This window comes from Zonotrichia albicollis, chromosome Z, assembly GCF_047830755.1.
Source record: "Zonotrichia albicollis isolate bZonAlb1 chromosome Z, bZonAlb1.hap1, whole genome shotgun sequence".
Taxonomy (NCBI): domain Eukaryota; kingdom Metazoa; phylum Chordata; class Aves; order Passeriformes; family Passerellidae; genus Zonotrichia; species Zonotrichia albicollis.
The window spans coordinates 39,004,782-39,027,876 of NC_133860.1; the positions used below are offsets into that span (position 1 = coordinate 39,004,782).

Genomic DNA, 23,095 nt, shown 5'->3' on the forward strand with positions numbered 1-23,095 from the left:
TGAAAGGAAAAACAAGACATGGCATCTTTCTCTAGTGCATTATACAGACAACCAAGTATTTTAACTCACAAATTGCCAAGTTAGGAAGAGAACACAATGTACCTTAGAAGAAATTATGTATTACTAAAATAATCAACCACAGCACACACCTCTGAAGTTTATCAACATTAATCTTTCAGGAAGAGTATTAAATGATGCATTTTAAAACCAGAATTCAAGACATTGCTGAGGTTTAAAAAAAATCAAAACAGAGCACAACACAACTTTTAATACGTGTATCTACTCATTGTAATATTTACTTTTCTTATTTGACAAAAGAACAAGCAAATAATCTTTTTCTCTACTATAAATTCCAATAAAATGGGAATTACTTCACCATGCTTTGAAGAAAGCATATTAATAAATGAAGAGTTTATAGGCTTCAACTGTATCATACGTCTGAAAAAAATACTCATGCCAATTCTCTGTGCAGTATCATCATTCAAGAGAAGAAAAAGCACTTTTGGTTAAAACATCATCACATTATAAAATGAGTTATTTTAAGATTGCTGATTTTTCTGAAAAATTACTTTAGGCTCACAACAATATGTCAAAATAAAGCTAGTACATCATAAATCCTTTTGTCTCCCTCATTCTTTCTCAAAACCAGAGAGGAACACTATTTTTAAGCTGAAAACAGTAAAAAAATTGTTGGCTAACTGAACAAGGTATCAAGCTGAGATAAAATGACATTTACAATACAGATTAAATGAAATAAAATTTTAGCTTAGAATCAGAAGGCTGTAGTCTTAATAATCTACACAGGAACTAATAGTTTTACCAAAAGTACATCCAAGATGCAATAAAGATAACCTTTGTTAGTTCTGGCTAAGCATTCAAGATTAGAATTACTTTCAAATATAACAAACATACTAATTCCGGAACAAATTTACCAAAATGCAGTGTTCTTCAGATGGCTTTTTTAGCTCTTAGGAAAATATACTGTCCAAGTGTTACAACAAATTATGTATTTTAATTTATGTTCCATGAGTTTAAGTCTTTTGCAACATCAGAAAAAAAGCTACTGACTTTTCACAGTTCACCAGATTACACAGAAAATTACTTTTCATTTTAGTTACCTGAAATAATCTTCTAGAATATACAATAGCATAAATACTGCACATCTCTTTGTATTTTATATATTACTCAATATTCTCAACCATAAAATTTTGAGTTTGACCTATTTAATTCAGCCATGCATTTGAAGGGTAAGATAGCAAGATAAACAGGTGGTGTTTAGCTACATATGTCAGACGTTCTCACTCATCAAAAACACTTATCTTAGTGAAGAGCCCAGAAAAACCGGGTCAGCATTGAGGAAAAATATCACTTCATATACTGCATAACAGAACTAGTAAATAGGAACTAGAAAGCAGAACTTCCCAAATAATAAGTATCTCAGTTGTCTTTACCCTACCTTTATCTGCTGTCTTCTAAGCATCGCAAGTTCCCTCATATCTCGGAATGGTTGTAGTAAGTACTGGTAGAGCTCTGTGGTGGCTTCTGCAAGATTACTGTAGGCTTCATCTTCCATTTGGTACAGTTCAAGGAGCTCTACCATACTTTCTGTATTCTTATGTTTTTCCAGAAGCTGCAGAAAAAGTACAAGTTTTAATGAAAATATCGGAACATTCCTGATAAAAGTGAAAGCAATTTAAAAAACTTTTTTTAACCTATCCTTTTGTATCATCTTCCCCTTCCCACAAAATCACTAGACAAATAAACAAAACAATTTTAGTCCCCAAAACACATCTTCAATTCAGTTAATTAAGTATGAGCACATCTCTGATAACCTTAACTGAGCAACACTCAGACTGACTTTTTAATTTCCAAAGATTTCTGGAAGGTAATGAATATGAGCACAAAGAAAACAGAAAAAGCAACTTAGCTCAACAATTTATAATGTAGTCATCAGGTATGCTACTTCAGACACTTCCCACTTTTGGGTAACAGAGCAGGGGAAACTGAGTGATAGACAAGGAGACAGAAAGAGAAGTTGCATTTTCAACTTTCTAAATTTTTGAGAATGTTGGTGTTCAGGTTGTGCAGTTTTTTGTCAGTCTGTTCTTTGGATACACACAGCCCCCATTACATCTGTGTGGCCTCAGACAGAGAGTAACCCATATGAAACAAAACTTCCTAGAAAGTTCAATCACAAAACTTCAAATGTATGAACCTTCCATTAATTTTATTTTTACAATGGGAATTACCTAAGCATTCTTATCTTTAAAAAATACTTAGATGTTAATATAAAATGACTTTAATTCATATAAGAAAATACAACATTGAAGTCTGTCCGTTCTATCTTTTAGTTCTTATGAAGCAGAAAATTCACTTGTACAAAGCAGCTACGATGTATGATTTTTTTATTGTATATGCTCATTTTGCATCTATTTTGGGCATTTGCCTGAGCGGACTTCACATGGTGCTGGAAACCCTTCACCATGTCTAAAAAAAATATTTACTTGTTTAATAAAAACTAAGCTCATACAGACATGTCGAGTAGCTAATGTATTTACAAAGACAAGATTATCTGAAATTAATTTCCCTCCTATATAATTTTCTAAGTCAAAGTCTCTTGCCCTTTATATTATCACCCCAAAAGCATATATTCACAGTCCAAGTTTATTTAAACCTAAAGATTAGTAACACTGTGGTGTAAATACATCCTATTTTCTATCTGTTCATTGAAGTTGGATGCTAACCATCCATGAAATTTCTCTCTATAGTGAGCTGTGTTTCAGTTACCAGAATGGGTATGAAAAATATCTTTCTTTGTAATGGAAAGTTTGTTTTAGAACATCTCTGTAGCTCCACCTTTGAAGCACTAAAGAAGGTTTGAGAGAGGGTGCAGAGCAGAAAGCAGAGATGCTTGTAGCGGCTTTATTTATACGTTCACCATTAAAGCAACAATCATATTCCATGAGAAGACAGGAAAAGCTTTCACTTAAGGTTAGCAGAGAAGAAAGGTCTGGGAGAGAGGATGTACAACACATGTGAGAATCCTCTGAAGGAGGAAACTTCAGCACACGGCAAATTGCTTTGTTACCTAAACAATTTCACACAGGCAATTGCTCCTATCAGAAAGTCATTGCCTATGTTCTTCTGCTCTTCCAGTAGCACACAGCATTTTGTAGCATTTGAGTTCTCACTGAGACAAGCCTTTGGGCTTGCAGTCTGTAAGACTAACATTTTATTAACTTTCAGTCTTAGACACACATAACATAACCTGAAACTACAGAAACCCAGATACTCTTGGATTCATGCCTTAAGTCCCTATGAATCTCACACTATTCCAACTCACTATTTGTTTCAACCATCTAGTCTAAGAGTGCACCATCTTCCTCAGCTCCACTTCACACCACTAGGGCTAAAAGCGGAGTTGCCATACACCAGTTTTCTCCTACTTTCCCCGAGCACAGCCAGAAATCCCTCTTTAGTCCCAAAGCTATAATCAGACTTCCATCAAGGTACTAAATCTTTCTTCTCAAGCCACCCATGGCACAAAGGAGAAACTCTACCAGTACATGACAGTTTCCTTTTAGTTGCTTAGGCTATTAGTATCTTACTAGCAAATAAATTTGCACCTCTGTTTCATTGTGAAACACTACTACTCCACTAGGATACAAATTCTAGAGGGCAACAGAAAATGACAATTCAAGAAAATGTAATCATTTAACAGGGAATCTTAGGTACATTTATTCCAGGGACAGAACAATACAATGGAAGGGCTTTTTCCTTTCTATTCACAGACGATTCTTAAGTCCTTTTTAATAGTTCTGATATTTTGGTAGATGGGCACAACTCTGCCTAAGCTGGAGTCAAAGTGCCAAGAAATGGATGACAAACCCAATTTTATGACTATCAGAATAGTACAAAGACATATTAAGGACACTAAAAACTAGTAGCTACTTATAACTAGTTGGCTGTTCTGAAAAAATCATGTCTCTCACTGAAAACACCAGGGATAAAATAATGAATTATCAATACATTCCTGTGCATACAAATGGTAAGCAAATGGCCGTTAACTTCATGGTCTTGTCTGTGTTAGTCTGCTGCTGGGATTACCCAAAACCTAAATCAAATCCTAATTCTCAACTCCTTCAAAAACACCAAACCTTCAATTAAAAAACCAAACACAGAAGTAAGGGCAGGTTATTCATAACCAATTAATACAGAATTATACATATATTTACTTTTTAACTATTGACACAAGGTAACCTTCCATTCTTCATCTCTAAGGCAATGATGCAAGCAGAATCCTATTGCTAATGCGGGCTTTCTGAATGAAAATGGTAGTAAAATTTTGTCTATTCGGCAGTTCCAAAAAAAAAAGTGTAAGAAAAATTACTTAGAAACCAAAGAGTATAATCTTATTTGGTTCAATGTAAAGATCAATGAGCTATTCAATAGGGGTATTCTTCAATTCTTCAAAACAGATAGGAAAATTAACAGCCTGAGAGTACTTGTTACATACAGCCTCATTACACCCATCCATCTATTCACACCCTATTTTCACGAGAAACACTAACCTTGGACATAAAGCTTGAATCCTGTATTCAGTCTTGGAACCCTCATTACAAAAAAAGCACTAAGGTGCCTTTCATGGAACTGGTGAATTGTCTAGAGGATAAGTTTTACAAGATTAGCCTAAATAAATCAAAAGATCGGACTCCTTCTGGTTAAAAATAGCTGCTCGCCCTACCAGCTACCAAGGAACCAGGAAGCAGAAAAACTATAGCGCCCTACTGCAATGTGTGCTTCCCCAAGCGAAGAGAGGAAGAGAAAGATCTACAAAAACCCAAATGGGATTTCTAGATAAAGCACTTCTCAAAATGGTACAGTACCTTATTTAAAACCCACTTGAAGAGATGTATTTAAGCAAATATCCAATCTTCCCCAAGAAGACTAGATCAGCTTCTAGGGAAAGTCACCTGAACTGTATGAACTAACTATAAAAGACAACTTTAAGTTTATTAAAAAAAGAGAAAAAAGACAGTACAGCTATACAGCGCTTGGAAATACCATTGCCAACCCTCTTCCCTAATCTTGCCTAACGCAAATATAGAGCTTGTCTTACTGGTGACTGGTTTTTATAACTGATATATATATATATATTTTTTTTTTTTTTAGCTGTGTGGGGATCATCTCTTCTTCCATGCAACAAGTGACAGGACAAGAGGAAACAACCTCAAATTGTGCCAGGTTTAGATTGGACAGTAGAATTTTTTCACAGAAAGAACTGTCAAGCACTAAAGCAGGCTGTACAGTGAAGTGGCTCAGTCACCAGCCCTGGGGTTTTTAAAGGATGCACAGATGTAGCACTTAGGGGCAAGGTTTAGTGGTGGGCTTGGCAGCGCGGCAGCGCCACAAAAATGGTTGGACCTGATGATTTTAAAGATCTTCTCTGACCTAAATGATTCTGTATAAGTGGTTTAAAGGAATACAGAACTATTTCTCTCTCTATTTTGGAAATGGAGTGCGTACCAACCACCAAGGCTTCAACAGTCGGGCTGGTATGAACAGAAGACCAATGGCTTTGATTCTACTTCTATATGGAGGCTTTTAACCCTGATGAAGAATCCAGGTGCTTCACTGTCACCAGCATGGAAGGGGCACTGACACAGGAATGGTGTAAAACAGGCTGCACAGAGCACCTCGCATTGTCACGCAGTCTGATGGAGCTTTCCTGCTCCAGATCAAAGCAAGCCAAAGCCTTTTTTTTAGCTGGCTGCTATCCAGTTAGTATTCAGACAACTAGATACCTGGGATGCTGGGACTAGCACAGAATTAATGTCATAATGAAAATCCCACCCTCCATAGACCCACAGATAGTTTGATTCTGTATGCTCCCATTTTCACACAGGCAGTACTAAATGAGTACCTAGCCAAGTGTCTAGACCAGCCCAGAACATTAAAGCCAGGCAGTTTTCAAGGTGTTGGCATAAAACACACTAACAATTTTTGTGGCATGTTTTATGCCCCAGTGAGGACTAGTTCTCAGCATAGACATTCAGTGTTATTGCTCATTTACTTCAACAGTCTCAGTAAGAATTTTTGGCTTTCACAGTTCTTTAATTACATTATTTGAAGAAGTGGGTGGAGGAGAGCAAAGTAACATCCTGTACAGGCCTGACTAGCTCTATACCCATTGAATGCTGCATTTATTTTAAGAATCATGTTTCACAGATGTTACATTGTTCACAACTAAATGAATCCATACATTTTAGGCAACTATTATGCAGATACACTCTAACCAGCAGGAAGCACTTTTTTTTTTTAATGTAACAGTATATATATTTGAACTACATAACAAAGATTTTTTCTCTATTATTTTATTTTGTTCAAAAAGCTTTAAAAACATTACAACTGACAGTGTAATTATGTGCAGGTTGACCTCAACTGGGTGCATAATCCAAAGTTTAATTTATTCATAGAAGAGTCAAGTCTTACATTTCCTTTGCTAATACACCCAAAACTTTCCCTGTTACTCCTATTTTTTTGGTGCATTTTATAAAAACATTGCAATATGACTCATAAGCATTTTTAGATAAAATCAGTCATAAAGATATTTTTTCAGTATCTTCTTAAATTCCTTCATACTTCAGAAATAACTACAGAACACCCTATTTTTCTATGAATTTAGGCTCTCAGAAGCCTGGCAGTATTACCTGCCATTTCCAAGAAGAGTTCTAAAGATTCAAATTGAAGCATATTCAGTTTCACAGGCAGAACCACAGATAGCTGGTGTCAGAGAGAAGTATAGATAAGAGTAGTTTTAGATACTCCATCCTTTGTCCAGAGAACAGCATTCCTAGGAGTAAAATACTCAAGCCTCCTGATGATGCAATAGTACGCAACAACGTTCAGACAATGAGTTATAAAGAAGTAAAGCTAGAGAATACATAAAATCTGTATGCAAAATTCTAGCAACTGAACTTAGAAGGCACCTTTTTTTTGCATAGCAGATGTTTAGAAATGTTTCTCTTTAACCAAACAAAAGAAATTGTTGTTAAAAGCAAATATACTTCTACACGTCCTGACAATAAGCAGAAGACTCAATTACATGAAATCTTCACTACAAGCAAACTGCTTTTCTTGCTCTTACAAACATGTGGTCCTGTACTTAAATGTCACACATCACAGTTAAGAGATTAAGACTTGCCAAGATATCCAGCTGTTTGCATGACTGCACTGCCATCAATAATCTTTACCTTTGTGGTAAAAAAAGATCAATTGCATTACTATATCAGTAACAGACCAAAGCCAGACTCTCCCTCACAGATTTAAAGTACATTTTACTGCTAGGGCAGAAATCATCTAAGAGAACACAAAATCTAGATAGAGAGGGAGGATGTCATAAATAAATTAGTTAATACTGACTAGCATGGGAAGTGCTGGATCCAGCACTACATCTGTCTAACCTTCTAAGATTTAAAAAAGATAAAAACAAGTGAATTCCATAGTAACTTATTTGGAAACAACACAGCAACTGACCACCTACTGAGCGCACAAAAATTGTCCATTTTTTTTTCAAAGAGGCTTCTGAAGACAGGGAATTGAAGTGTATGCTAATGCATTGGCAAGGTTATTGCCTGGATTTGGGTAGTTTTTAAAACAGCTGTTTAAAGAAGAACTGAGCTAATTCAACTAATTAAACTAAAAGCACAGAAAAAACATGCATAGCAAACAAGCTCAAAGTCCGCATGTTTTCAAAAAATGGAACAGCAAACAAGAAAACCCAACAAAGATATTGGAAAGCAAAACACGGGGTGTTTAAAACACAAGAAATTAAGAATACTTGCCTAAGATGTGTCATCTAGGCCTGTTAAGAACTACTAACACAAAATGAACCACATCATTCCCCTTTAAACACTACGTAAAACAGTCCTTTACCTGTACACAGTAAGCCTAGGACCTCAGTACATGTGTGTAGAGGTGTTCCAGATGGGCGGAAAGGGTTTTGTACTGGGGGACTACAGAAGTGGCACCTGTGAGAAGATGCCAGAAGCATCCCCCATGACCAACAGAGCTAAAGCCAGCGAGCTCCAAGATGGACCCACCAATGGCCAAGGCCAAATCCATCAGCAACCACAATACCACCCCGGGATTATGCATTTAAGATAGGGAAAGAGTGCTGGCACAACAACTGCAGCCCAAGAGAGGAGCAAGAACAGGTGAGAGGAACAACTTTGCACATACTAAGGTCAGTGAAGAAGAATCTGGGGGAGGTTCTCCAAGCACCTGTGTAGAGATATCCTTGCAGCCTGTGGAAGACCCCTCCACTGGCCCCTGAAGTAATTTCACAGACAGCCCATGCTGGAGCAGGCTCCTGACAACCTGTGGCCTCATGCACAAGGGAGCCCACAATGGAGAAGTTTTCTGACAGGACCCCTATGATCTCACGGAGGACACTGGAGCACTTGGTTCCCCAAGGACTTCACCCAATGAGATGCACTTACACTGCCAGAAATCCATGGAGGTCTGTCTCCTGCGGGTGAGTACCTATGCTAGAGCAGGGGAAAAACATGAAGAGGAAGGAGTGGTAAAGAAAACACATGATGAACTGACCACAACCCTCCTTCCCTATCCTCCCATGGTATCCAGGGAGAGGAGGTAGAGAAATCAGTAGGGAAGTTGAGCCCAAGGTGAAGGGAGGGGTGGTGTAAAGATGCTTTATGATTTGGTTTTATTTTTCACTATCAAAATTTGATCTATCAGCAATAGATGAAATTAATTTCCCCAAGATTATTCTGTTTTGCCTGTGACAGTAATTGGTGACTGATTTCTTCTTATCCTTATCTCAACCCATGAGCCACATCATATTCTCACCCTGTTGAGGTGGGGAGTCACAGAGCAGCTCTGGTGGCCATCTGATGTACAACATCTACCCACGGCAAGAGCACACCCCAGGAGTTTATGACCAGCACAGATTGCTTGGCCACTTTTCACTCCTGTCAGTGACTCTCCCTTATACACAGGTTACAGCTCCTAGACAGTAGCAATTACCTTTGTCTAGCTCTTTTACACTGCCTACCAAAACACACCTCATTTCAACATACTACCCGTAATACTACTCCACAGATAAAGAAAAGAACTGAACTGAGTAAGAAAAACTGAAGCAGTATTTTAATGCAGCCAAGTGAGCCAAAACATTACTTCCATGTATGCATCATTACTGAACAATGCAACTTCTCTCCTCCCACATGGAATTCTAAATAGAAATCTCAGCAGAACTGTATGTACATATATATAACTTGTTGGAAAATCACAAGGCTCAGGCATAAAGCTCTCAGCTCTGACAACAATGTATGGCAAACTAGATCTCTTCTGAAAGCTCAAAAGGGAAATGTCAACACCTAAAAACTATGCATCTCCTTCTCTGTAAACAGGACAAACATGTAACACCACATGGAGTGCTTTTTTCAAGCTGGTACTAGTCTGGTCACCTTACCTTATTGTGTGATGTGGCTGTACAACTCCTTAGTCAGACTGCCATGTTAAATGAGTGTCCAGAACTATGAGGTATTAGTTTGAATTCAGTATATTACTTGGATAGCCATAGATGAGCTACAGAAATCATAGCAAAGGGCTAACTGCATGGGAGCAGTCACGGTATAGGAGTGGTAGGTTTTCCTTTTCCTGTTAGTAACACCCAAATAGGTATTTACGTTGTAACACAATTTCATGAATGAAATAGATCTGTTTAGATCTGTATTTCAGAGTTGTTATGGTATTTTGGGACTCCTTTCCTTTGAAAAGGGGCAAAATAATGAAAAGATAAAGTCACTAACGAATCACTGGTTGGTTGGAACATGGTAACTCTGAACAAAAAGACTTCTAGGCAACACCTCACCCTGAAGGCTTGGCAAAGAACTTACTTTACACATATCCTAATGAGGTCTAAGTATTTTTTTATGCAGGTTAGAAGACTGAGAACATGCATTACATAAGTGTTCAGGCTGTGCCATAAAATACTTTAACTTTTGTCCACAGACTGTCTTCTTCTTTTGTTGTGAACTATGCTGTTAGCCAGGACAATATACTCAAGAGCATCAAAACTGACTATTATCTAAACAAACTAATATTTGCATAGAACAAATACATTTAGTTAGCAGGTATTATAGTGCTAGTCTTAAAACCTTTCACATAACATTTGCCATGTCAGGACACAGGCCTAGTCAAATACTCACCTGCCATAAAAAGCAAATGTTCTTTTATGAAAACAAAGAACATTCGATGGAAAGAAAAAAAAGAGGTACAATCAATTTCACTGTGAAGTCAGCTCATGGGAATTAGATCAGCAGCACTGAATTAGTACTCTTAGCAGTTTTACAGTGCATTTGGCATGGTAGCAAATAATTCTCAAATGTCTGATAAGTCTACTGTTAAGACTTTTAAAAATTGAATTCAAAGCAGGAAAAGATTTATGAACAATACCAGATTCTAAGTACTTGTGAGGGTGAATTTACTTTTTAAAGCTGACCCAATAGCTTGCTCCCATTGAGAGAAGATTCCTCTTCCCATCCCATCTTGCCCCTCTTCTTCCCAGTCTACTCCAGTTCCACATTCCTTATGCACTCAGGTCCCCCCTCTTCCACTTCACTGTCTTTAGTATTTTTCAGATCCTTCAACAAACTAATTCAGTGTCTGGCAAAAAACTACTTTGTGGTCTCTCTAGGAGTAATTTACTGAGGTTTATTGAGTTGAATCAGCATACTGAAAGGACAGAGAAGCAGAACAGGAAGGAACACAAAGCTGACGTGGGGGAGGACAGAAAGCGATAGCATCCCCCCCATCAACGCCAGCAAGCTGATGATCCAGTTCTTCAGCTCCCTTCAACAACACAGATGATGAACCACCTTTAAGCCTAGGTGACAGATGAGAGGTAACTCAAATGGCCCTCTGTGAATTCTTTCAATGCTGGTAGAGTTCAGCCTCTATGGCACCTTATACTACAGTGCAATCATGGAAAGGCAGGCCTAAGAAAATAGCATTTTGCCTTCCTAAATGCAATTTTTAAAGCTTCCAAGCTGAAATAATAGGGATTTTATTTAAAAATTGAATACGTCCAAAAAAAAGCCCAGTAGAAAGAACATATTTAGCTTTTTGTTCTTAATAGTGGACTGTAAATAAGATATGAAGAAAATCCTTAGATCCCAAATCATGCATATTTTTCCTCCTACCTTAACAGCAAATACAGTAAATTACAAGCTACTATATCACTTTCATACCAGAACAGTATTTCAGGCAAAAGCAATTTCTATTAACAGCAGGGGAACACAGACTTTTATTCTGCGGTGCTAATTGTCTGAATTGGTTTTATTCCTGTTCTTAGGGAGAAATGAATGAGAGCAGATACTCAGTTTAAATGTTTAAGGGAAATAAAATCCATGTGTGATAAAGCAGCATGATAAAACACATTTGAAATTATACACACCATTTACCTACTCATTCAACTCCTCCAGAAGACCTCCAATATTGCAAATAGTTTGGGATTTTTTTAACCTCCTCCCATACATGATTTTTTTTTCTGAATTATACTACTCTGAAGTGACAAAATGCTACAATTTAAAATTTTGACATATGATAGTGAACAAATAACGCATTACTGAAGGCTAAAGAATTTCGGACCTGAAGTCACAAGGCTATTTACACTGTAGAAAAATTACAAAATTAGAAACTTCTAGAACTAATCTATAGATTTTCCCTCTCAAAACTTTCACAACTTAATTAATACATTCATATCTTTTTCATTTCTTCTTTTTCTTCTTAATTTTTTTAATATTTCCTTTCAACAGATATAAAACAGTGTTTTTTAAATTTCAGGTTTCCTTTAAAAAAAAAGCAAGCCCTAATCAAAACTAGTTGTATTTTAAGCATAGGGTCAAACTAGAAAACACAGTAAGGTTCCTCCTAACAAAACGATCTATTATTCTAAATTATTGAAAATCTTTTATAACAACCTTTCCCTAAAGTAGCTCAAACAAGTCATGATGCAGTACTGTTATGTGAAAAGTCACATAAATCATCTGCAAGTCACGACAAACAAATGCTAACTGATTATTTAAATAACATTTTTCAGAGAAAAAACCCAAACCCATCCAGTTCCTTCACACTAATATCACAGCATTTTTCCAAAAGAAGGTCAATTGCCACAAATACACTTTGGAAAGTATTGTAACAGTATATAAATACATAAAACAATCCAAATTTTTAATTAAGAAATCAGAAGTACTCAAGGTCCTTTAAAAAAAATTTCAATGTTTGCTGAATGACTGGAAGTGTTTTCTAAGACCTTTCCAGAAGCAAATCCTTAACAAAAAAAGTCCAAGTGTTCAAACTTCTCTGAATGGATAATGTTTGTCATTAGTAATCAAAAAGACCCACAGACATACATCTGATATTCCTACAAAAACACTACACCTGGAAAAGCATAGATAGAAAAGAAACCCAGACACAGGGTCTTACCACTGAAAGGTTTTGCATTGAAAGCAGTATCTGCCCAAGGTTTTCTAACTGGTGAGTGGTGTCATGAGGGTATATCACCCACATTTTATTTACATCTACAATGAATGGCTGCAGATGATCATGTCCAAAGCCTGGCTTGCAGGGAAGCTGTCTTCTCATATATACATATATATATTGACTAACTCACAGATGCTCTGTATCCTTAGAATATAATTTTCCATCTCCTCCTGTCCTAGCTTCCTTTTCTCTCTACCATATTTCTAATGACAAGGTTTTCATCTCTTGCAAAAATAGTTTGGCAGATATATCTTTAGCTGGACTGAGCCCTCAATTCTGCAGAAGTCCTCTCCAATAACAGCAATATCCTGGCGCATTGCAATGCTATGTTTCCAATAATATTAAAAAACAAATCTAAAAGCACAGCCTCTAAACCAAAAAATGCAGCAATTTCCAAAAATCTCTGCTACTCACCACCTTCTTTAGGTTTGTGGTAGCAACATTTACATATGTAAAGCACAGCCGTCCCTGACTATTTGTAAACAGTGTCTTGTCATGTTACAGAAACATAAAGAGATGAAACTATGACAGTGAATCTGTTTTCAAATTCAACACCTGCCTGGGTAAAAACACTATGCCAGGCAGAAAAGGAGAGAAAAAAAATTCTCTTAAGAATGTTTTAAACTTAAGAAAGCAGTTTAAAACAGCATTTACTTGAAGGGAAGGCATTCAATTGAAGATGAAGAAAATAATGGTAGGAAAAAATGAGAAAAAACACACAAGACAAGGGTAAGCACAAAGAAAGTACAACCCAATATAATCTCTAAAGGCTAAGAAATGAAGGAAGTTGTGAATCCTGAGCAGCACAGTGGAGTACAGAACATATCTTACATAGGTTGTTTGCACCTCTTCAAAATATTCTGTCACATGAAAATACTACAAATAGGTACCAACAATTTTAAACAAAAAACAGAGGAAAATTTATATCTAGGGAAACTAGGGGAATATCAAATTAAATAGTCTCAGCATCAGAGTACTCCCCCAAGTAATAGACATAAATGGTTCCCCAATCTCATGTTAGGCAGTTAAAAAGACCATATACTGCATTTCTGGTTTTTTTTTTTTCTCTTTCAGGTATTTGGATAAGGAAATTAATTACTAGACTTGCAAGCTGCTGTCTTCAGGTCTAAAAATTAAGACCAGGGTTACTAATACTGCTATATTGCACAGAATGCACCTCTACTTTTCATCTAGGATTTAAATTCTGTCAAGAATGATCTAATCTTTTAAGTCAATGCCCTTTCATTTTTAAATCATATAAGTTTCCTATGTTTTGAAGAAATGTACACTGTTTCAACCACTCTGACTTTCAGGTACAGCTGCAGTACTCATTGTCAACTTGCTCTAGCAAGCGCCCAAGACCAGCCAGAGCATTAATATCATGTAGGTGTCTCCAAAGAGCTTGGAGGCTACCTGCCAGTTCTACAGAGTTTACCCTACAGCAGCTGACATATTTTGGTCAGTACTAACTTACAGTACCAGTTCAGCACTTAAGCAGCTTCTTTACAATGGATTTATAATCCAAACCGTGTTAGTGGAAACAAGTGTTAACTCTACAAATAATAAACACAGAAAAAAGCATTCCAACAAGACTAGCTTGGACTTCCCAAATGCCCAGCATTAGCCTTAACTCTGCTTTCCTCATACCAATAGGAAAAATAATCCCCAGTACCTTATTTTAATCTTCTGTGCTCCCAATGATAAATTCAAACCAGTGTTCTGTTCCCTCCTGAAACACCTTATGTATCTTCTAAACCTAACTACTGCAGTTCATATACAATATTAAGTTATTCTTTCTTCTTGCATAGAATGATGTTACATTGGTTTTGATGGAAACACTACTGTTGCTAACATTTTCTCCATGTTACTGGAACACGGGATACTTTTTTGTCATGTTTTATATTTACTTTCGCATTACCTTTGATTCTGATGTTGAAACTCTCTTTAAAGCTTATTGTGTCTAGATGCAGATCACTGAACAGCATCCAGTCACCTCACATTTGGAAAACTTCCACTTTTGTTATAGTGCCCCACTACCTACCATATAAACATTTATTTTAGAACTGAATGCATACAGCCAAAAACAATGAAATGAAATTCTTCTAGTTACTGAGACAACCCTGAATATTATTGATTACTAAAATATTGGAACAGCTTCAACAAAACAAAATGTTATTGGATAATATATACCTTTTTTGTTGTAACAGAAATGAGTGACAATATGGAAGAAATACATGTTGATAAGTAACAAATGTAAAATTCCATGATATATAACTGAACCAATTCCTTGCCGCTTCCTCTAATTTCACAAGCATATTTCATTCATTCAGAACACACAAAAGTAATTTATAGAAAAAATCTGATTATGAAAGAAATAAAGTGACCATATAGCTTTCCATCAAAAAATGCTACATTTTCTTCTCATACAAAGTTGTTACTGTAACAAAATAGATTTATTTTTCCTTCGCCTTTCTAGTTCTTTGAATCAAAGGAAAACTAAACCAAGCAGAATTATTCTCATGCTTAGCAAATACATCACCATACAGGAGATGGAGATTATAAATAGCAGTAGGTCCTTACTTTCATGGCAGTCTAAAGTCAGCCACTGAAGAGAAGATGCTTTCAGAATTACTTCAGAATTTAATCAGGCACTTACAAGTGTTTGAACTTTCACATTAAAAAAAAGAGTAAAATAAAACACACAGCATGGGGATACAAAAGAATCTTTGTCTACCTGCAAACACTGGAATTCATAGATGTTATAAAGCAAAAAGAAAACCAAAGCAAGCTTCTGACTAGTTTTATGCCTGGCGCTCAAGATCCTGTAGACTATCATCCAATAAATTTCACCCAATCAGGACTATAGACCAAATTTTGGTCTACTAAGAGCTGTATGGAACAGGAACATTCCCAGAAGCTGGTATTTCAAAGGTGCTGAAGTAGACATGCAACATACAGATAGATTTCCCAAATAGTCAACTTGTTATGCAAGAGCACACAATGAAATATGTTTGGGGCATGACTAAGCCACCCATCCCTTCTGATGACAGTTTACACTAACAACATTTTTTATTCAGGAAAAAATGACTACCTTCAGCCTTCTGAAAACACAGAACGGACAAAGAGATACAGCACCATTACTGATATTACTAAACTCACAGAAATTAACAAACATCTACACTTAATCTAGAAAAACTCTTCTCTATGTAGGAAGAACATAAACAGGCAACTGGCAGGACCAAGAGTACAGCAACAAACTTCTTCTGCCTTCCTGACACAAAGTACAGTATTTTGGAAATACTGTCCAAGAAGCTGGAATCCCAAAAAAGGATTCAATGGTATACTCTCTGTTGAAATAGTATCTTTTCATCTTTTAACTGAGTACCTGAAGGTTTTTTTCAAGAGGTATAAACTTATTTGAACAAGTTTTTACTTTAAATAAATTCCTCAACTATTTCAAAATTATTAAGTTTTATTTGAAAAAAAAATAAAAGAAATGTTATTTCAAACTGCAAATCAGGCAGAAGAAATTAATCCCAGGTCACACAGTTCCTCTACAACTATTGTACTTACGCATCTTGGATCTTTTTCTACTTGCAACATTCTTATGGTTTATTAAAGGCCTAAAATTTGGACTGAGATAAAAATTACTATTACAAAATGCAACGATTACTAACTGCTGTGAAAATAAACTGGCTTGTGTGTTATTTATGGAAAGCAATGACTGTCCAAGCAGGGGATGCTAAAACAATGAACATGAGGTTTGATTGCTCACTGAAGAATACCAATCAACAGAAACTACAAGCATTTCTCAAGTAATAGTCTAACTGCACAGAGGAATTTGTCCTAGAAAATGTAGAGATATATTAAATAACTATAAACTACAGAGTCACATTTTAAGATGCCAAGTCAAAATCTTGGGAGTTGCACAATTTTACATTAATGAAGACGCTTCACATTTCCTCCTAGATACCATTCTGGTTACCAATGCTTCTCAATCACTTCCTCTTTTCCCAAAAAATTCTTGTAAGAATTTGAAAAATTGTTTAAAATTCCTTGGATCCAATATTCCTGCTATCAGCTGACAGAATTCCAGCACAGATAGAAAAGTAAAATGTGAGATAACCTACTGAATGCGTGTTTTTTCTCTAAAGTACAAAAATCTTTACTTCAAAAATACCAAGCAGTGCCCATCATCCACTGTTTCATTTGCTTAGAATTGCAATGACAAGGAGCATCAGTATTTGCTTAAAGGAAGACATTTCCTGTAGACCAAGCAAACCCCTAACAGGTAAGGAAAAGAGAAACCTGAGATCCAAGAGGGAAAGAGCAGGTCATTCCATTGGTTTCTTTTCTTAAACATGAACTACCCTTAATTAAAGGAGGATCGACTTACACAACTGACAGAAGTACAGCTGCATTGACTTTAGGTACACTACCAGACTGATTATCATGGGAAAGGAGGGTTGTACAGTAGTCAAGTACATACACAGGCTCTGCCATTTTACCTGCACCAAGTTCAGAACATTAACACAGAATAAAATTATGTAGCTTAGAGAACAAATGTATTTTTGCCACTAGTACTGGCAAAATAGAATTTGAGATTCCCCCAGAAACAAGTAGCTCTTGCTCAGTAATTCTTAACTAGTATTTCCTCAAAAACACTACATCCCTCGAGTTAGGTATCCAGCTCCCAAATTCCATGTGTTTAACATGAACTTCTCTTATCCTGCACGGGTTCTTGTAAAAACTGCTGAATTGTAAACTAAACCTAATTTAAGCATATATTCCCAAGCATTCATACAGCTTAAAAAGCCAGTGAAAGACAATATGTTTTCATAGTCTGTGGATTAAAACCACTGCTGAATTTTATCAAACTGATTTTTCTACACTGAATTTTATCAAAAAAATTGCCAATTGTAGACCATATAGCAAGATTTAATTCAGTCCTTGAAATAGACATGAAAAAAAATCAAAATTATATACCCTAACACAACCGTTTGGAACTAAATTACCTGGCAATGCTATACTTGGATGTTCTTACCGTGATTACATCATGGACACTACAATTTTCTCATACTCTGTAACTCCAGTCACAAAGGAAAAGCTTGGCTTGAATTCTATGGACTCAAAACTATGCATCAGAGAGCAAGAGGATATACTCACACTCCATCAAGGAAAAAAAAATCACCACCACACAATTCGCAAAAGAATATTGACAGGATATACGTGGGTAGCTGAAGCAGCCAAACTTGACCTATATCCACAACAGAACTAAGATGATGTTTGTAAAAATAAAGCACAGTGTAGCCTGACTCATACTCATAGTCACACCTTGATAGATCCGGGTATATTCTGGACGAAGGCCACAAAACGCACAAAAACGAGTGTAAAATTCTCATTTTATACCTGTGAAATCTGAGTCCTCATACAATACAGTCCACAAAGGCCGATAAAGCAAAAATTCTCATACACTGATGCTAGAAGTTAGTTAGATGGGCATCCTCAACTACTCTGTCTAGAACAGTATATGGTTTAAGAAAGACACGAAGTGTCCTGAAACACCCAAGTCTTGACAGACAATACCAAGAGCAACACAACAAATACCCACTAGGACCAGACAGCTTGCTTTTTTCTTTAAATTCCAACTCTAGGAACATCTCAGCTTAACAACGGTTGTACTTACTCCTTACTCCACTGGAGAACATAATCTTGCTATATAAATACTAGATGCAGCACCACTGTATGAACCTGGCATTTTCTGGTCTTAAATGCCTAAACTGTACTATCAAAATAAACACCACATGTTGCTTCTCTCATTTAACAGAAAAAAATTCAGCCCCCAACACCTCCTGGTGCAAGGCAACACAAGAACAAAAATACGGGAGCAAGACCTTCCCAAATCCATCGGATATTTATTTACAAACATCTACATTTGACTGCACGGAAAAAAGTACTGAGCCACACACACTCTGATGAGTCGGGAAATCTGCACCTCCTTAAATCTTGACCCTAGGGACGTTGGAAAGGCTAAGCCCCATTTTTCTCACTAAGGAACAGGGCAACAAGAACAAAATCGACTAAAAAAGATGGCACAGATTAAACTAAATGCGACACTAAAGTGGGAGCATCTGGACCACGCAGCAGCCTCACCTCCTGAATGCGCCTGCGGGCCCTCTGGAGCACCTCCTCGTACCCCTTCTGTCGCAGCTCACTCAGACTCTCGTAATACTCTTCGGGGTCGTCGGTCTCGGTGAAGAGCACCTGCGAAAGGATCTTCCAGCCACAGGTATCCAAGCTGTGAACCAAGTAAACTTGCAGCTTGTAGCAGAGAGCGTCCATCTCCTGCTCGGATAGTTCCGGTGCTCCGAAAAGCACCGTCCACATGCCCGAGGGCTCCTCGGGGAAGGCAGGCAGGTAAGGCTCCAGCTCCGAGTTCACCGAGCACAGCTGCTGGTGCACGGCCCGCAAGTCTTGGAAGGAGAACAGGCCGGCCCAGCTGCACTCCTCCCCCGCCGGCTCCGCGTCGGGAGCGCTCAAGTCGCTCACCCGAGGCGGAGAGGGCGGCAGCGACAGCGCGGCGGCCACGTCCTCCTTGCCCAGCTCCAGTACTTCGATCTCCTCGGCGGCACCTGCCGCCTCCGGGCCGCGCTGCGGCCTCCGCGCCGGGCTGCCCTTGGGGCGCAGCGGGCTCTTGGGCAGCGCCTCGGCCCGGGCATGGGCGCAGCCCCGGGGCGGCCCCGGGTCCCTGCGCACCGCAGGGCCGCCAGCCTTGGGGACGGCTCCGGCCTCGGGGCCGCCGCGGCGCAGCTCACGGGAGCCGCTGCGCTGGCGCTGCGCCGTGCGGTTGTGGCAGGTGATGGCGAACTTGCCCTCGATCTCGTTCCAGGCCACGATGAAGGCGAACTTGTGCTTCTCCCGCTCCTGGAAGGCGTGGGGCCTGACGGCCACCCAGTCGGCCTCCAGCGTCTCCTCCAGGGCGAAGGCGGACATGGCGCTGCGCGACTCCGCACACGGGCACACGCCGCCCGCCCTCCGCGCTCCCGTCCCGTCAGCTCCTCCGCAGCCCCGCACCGCCTTACCGCCCACCACCAGCCATCTTAGCGGCCGGGGTACAAGGGGGAGGGCGCGCTGCTTCCCCACCGGAGCGACGAGGGAGGAAGGGCGGACGGCAATCGCCTCCTCCGCTCCCCGCGCGGGTCCCGCCAGTCACCAACGCGGACAATGCGCGGCGCCCCCGCGCAAACCCCGCACGCGCGTCACGTGGGGCGGGATCTGTTTACAAGCGGCAGCGCTGCGGCAACTCCGCGCTGGCCCCGCCCCCCGGGCGGCCTGCGGCGGCCCCGCCCCCCGCAACGCCTTCCCCCATTGGCGGAGAGGGGCGGGCGGAGCCTCGCGCCCCGGCCGCGCCGCGGAGCCGCCACGCTCGCTCTACCTCGGTGGGCGTGGTAGGGCGAAGCCCCGCCCCTTCGCTCGGAGCCTCAACGCGGCCGCTCGGGCCCCTGGCGCTGAGCCGTGCGGAGGAGCCGCTGGGGGGCGGTACGGCGGGGCTGTGAGGGGACGGGGCGGCGGGGGCGGAGAGAAGGAGGCGGTGCCGGGCCGGAGTGGTTCGGTGGCTGTTTGTGCGTTATTTCTGACTGGCCATTGAAGGAAAATACTTTAAAGATCAGCTGTCGGGAGCGCGTAGCGGCACGCCGTGCAACAGGAGCTTGCACTCCTGTTTAGTCTGCAATAGCGTGCAGCTTCTGTGAGGAGTCCTGGCGACAAGGGCATGTTCCGAAATAGCTGTCTTGAGGCAGTTGCGTACTTTATAACTGAAGGAAACTGCACTGAGACCTGGCCTTTTGTGCTCACACCTTGGGAATTTTCAGTGTCTGTAGTGCTTTCCCAGGTTGCCAATTTTATTGCAAAACACGTAGGTTTCAGTGTGGTTGGAGAGACAATTCTCACAAGCTTGTCTTGAATGATTCTGAGCTCAAGGGAAGCTCTTTCCTGGTGCACTTTAGGATATCCCATTTATTCTTATGTACAAGTGAACAAAAATACTTCTAACTAAAACAAACTGAAAATATTTGCATCAAAAATAAGATTGGTGGACAATATGCATTGGCCCATATGGTAGGTGACCTTTGACTTTTGCTGGATGCTGGTTTATCAGTCCCCATTTTCAGTTTTTCTCTCCCCTGAAAAAGGAGAAAACGTAGGATGGAAAACAACCAGTAAGTTCAAATAAGGTAGTTCACTGAAGCAAAAGCAAAAGGTTGCATGCAAGCTAAGGAAAAAGACATTTCATTCTCTACTCACCAGCAGCAACTGATGTCTGGGCATTTTCTGGGAAGCAGCACTTCAGCACATTTAACTGTTGCATCTTCTGTTTTCCATTACATCAGGACAACACCAGATTACCCAAATCCCGTAATATGCTAGCAGTCTTAATTATTAGTATTAAACAGATCACTGTGGGGATGAACAAGGACTGCAGGAGCTTGCATAATAAAACCATCTACATCAATCATGGTCAGAGAAAGGGAGATGTTTTCCCTCATCATCCCCACAAGATAGACCCCCAGCATGGCAAAGCCATCAATGTAAGGGCAAAGGACAGAGTCACTGTTTGTGCAAACGTGTTCCTAAACTTCACAAAATAAAGCAGCTCACAAACTTAGTGTTCTGCAGGGGAGCTTGCTCCATAACAACCGCTATAATGATAGCATGCATGATATAAAACTGCCATTGTCTTGCCTCATATCAGAAGCCAAAAAGAACTGTGGTGGCTTGACCTTGGCTGGATGCCAGGTAGCCACCAACTACTTTATCACTTCCCCTTCTCAGCTGGTCAGGGGACAGAGAATAAGATGGAAGACACTTTATGAGTTGAGAGCATTTTACTTAAGCAAATGCTAAAGATTCTATGCACACAAGTCAAGGAAAAATACCGAGATTTTATTCACTATGTCACATCAGCAAGTGACGTCAGACCACTTCCTGGGAAGCAGGATGTCAGCACAAGTAGCCATTGCTCTGTAAGGCAAACATAAATAACAAATGTCTCCTTCTTCTTCCTCCTTTTGCTAGATTTTACATTTTTTATGCTTTATGATATTTTATATCCTATAGTATTAAATACCTGGTCTGTTCAGGTCAGCTGGCTTATTTGTGTCCCCTTCCAAAATCTTGCCTACCCCCAGGGAGCAGAATGTTGGGAAGACAGTGCTTTTGCTGTGCCAGTACTGTACAGCAGAAGCCAAACACTGGTGTGTTATCAACATCTCTGTAGCTACCAGTGCAAAGCACAGCACTGTGAGGGCTCCTGTAGGGAAAATTAAATTCATCTCAGCTGGGCCAATTACAGCCCATCGGTGATATTGTTGTCCTGCTCCAAATTAGAGCAAACACTGAGGAAATAAAAAAATTTCATTAGACTTTGCTAGGAAAGCCAGAATGAGTCACAACCTTTTCTAAAGTTACTGTATTGACTATCATCCTGTCCCTGGAGGCTGAAGTATTTGAGAAGGGCCTCTGGCAGTTCAGACGTTCTCTGTGCATTAACCAAACAACCTCATGTGTGCAGGAGAATAGAGGTTACGTCTCTGAAAGTCCTAGCTGTTAGAAAAAAGGAGAAGATGATGGCTCAGCATCCCAAAGATGTACTATCTCTGTTCTTAAGGTTAAGGGTGACGTATTCTGTACATCTTGGATTGCAGCATTCTTTCCTGTTACTGTAAATGTAGGCATCAGACCAAAGCACCTGTGAAATGGTGTGAAAAATATTTGATTATAACCCATCCAGAAGTAGCCATTCAAGCAAGCAAGCAAAGAATACATCGGTGGAGAAAATATAGTATCTTTCTGTTAAGTATAAAGGGTGGTGGTGGAGTCTCCCGCTGTGGAGACATTCGAAACTCATCTGGATGTGTTGCTTGACAACTGCTGTAGGTGGGCGGTTTGGCCTAGGTGATCTCCAGGAGTCCCTTCCAACCCTCACTCTTCTGTGATTATGTTATTCTGTTAAAAAAATTTTTATGCAAGGGATGTAATCAGCAGGCCATCTTTGTCTTTTTAATGTGTTAAAGAAAAAACAGTGAAGATGCAGCATTATATATCTCTCCCTACATATCCAGGCTTAAAAAAATTTAACATGGATCGAATATGTTTCATCAGACAAATGATGACACTCCTGGTCTGTTTCAGGTACACTAGTGCAGAGGCTGAGGTCTTCTGGCTGTTCTCAGACTGCAGAGGGGAAAACTGGTATGATTTAAAGCAAGAACTAGGTAAAATCACATTTAGGAGCTGGCTGAAAACTAGTCTGGAATCACTTGGCCACAATCAAGTTTCTGATAAGCCTCTTTTCAGGCACAGGAAAGCCATGGCATCAGCTCTCAATAGCTGTCATACTTTGCTAAAATTGTACCCCTACAGAAAGGGACCTGCAAGGAAATAACTTTTTAAAATTACATTATCAATAAGCATTGAGTAGCCTTAATAGCAGCTTCTGTATTGGGGAACATCCATAACTCTTCATTCA

General features: G+C 39.5%; 1 protein-coding gene across 1 annotated transcript in view; it reads right to left on the reverse strand.

Annotated features, from left to right (window-relative positions):
* JMY (junction mediating and regulatory protein, p53 cofactor) overlaps nt 1-19,906 on the reverse strand; it is a 69,357-nt gene extending 49,451 nt beyond the window's left edge. The window contains exons 1-2 of the mRNA XM_005492148.4: nt 18,721-19,906; nt 1,457-1,630 (exon numbers count right to left, since the gene is read on the reverse strand). Coding sequence (XP_005492205.1) covers nt 1,457-1,630; nt 18,721-19,560 — 1,014 coding nt within the window. The 5' untranslated portion in view covers nt 19,561-19,906. The remainder of the gene's footprint in view (nt 1-1,456; nt 1,631-18,720) is intronic.
* Between the last annotated feature and the right edge of the window lie 3,189 nt (nt 19,907-23,095).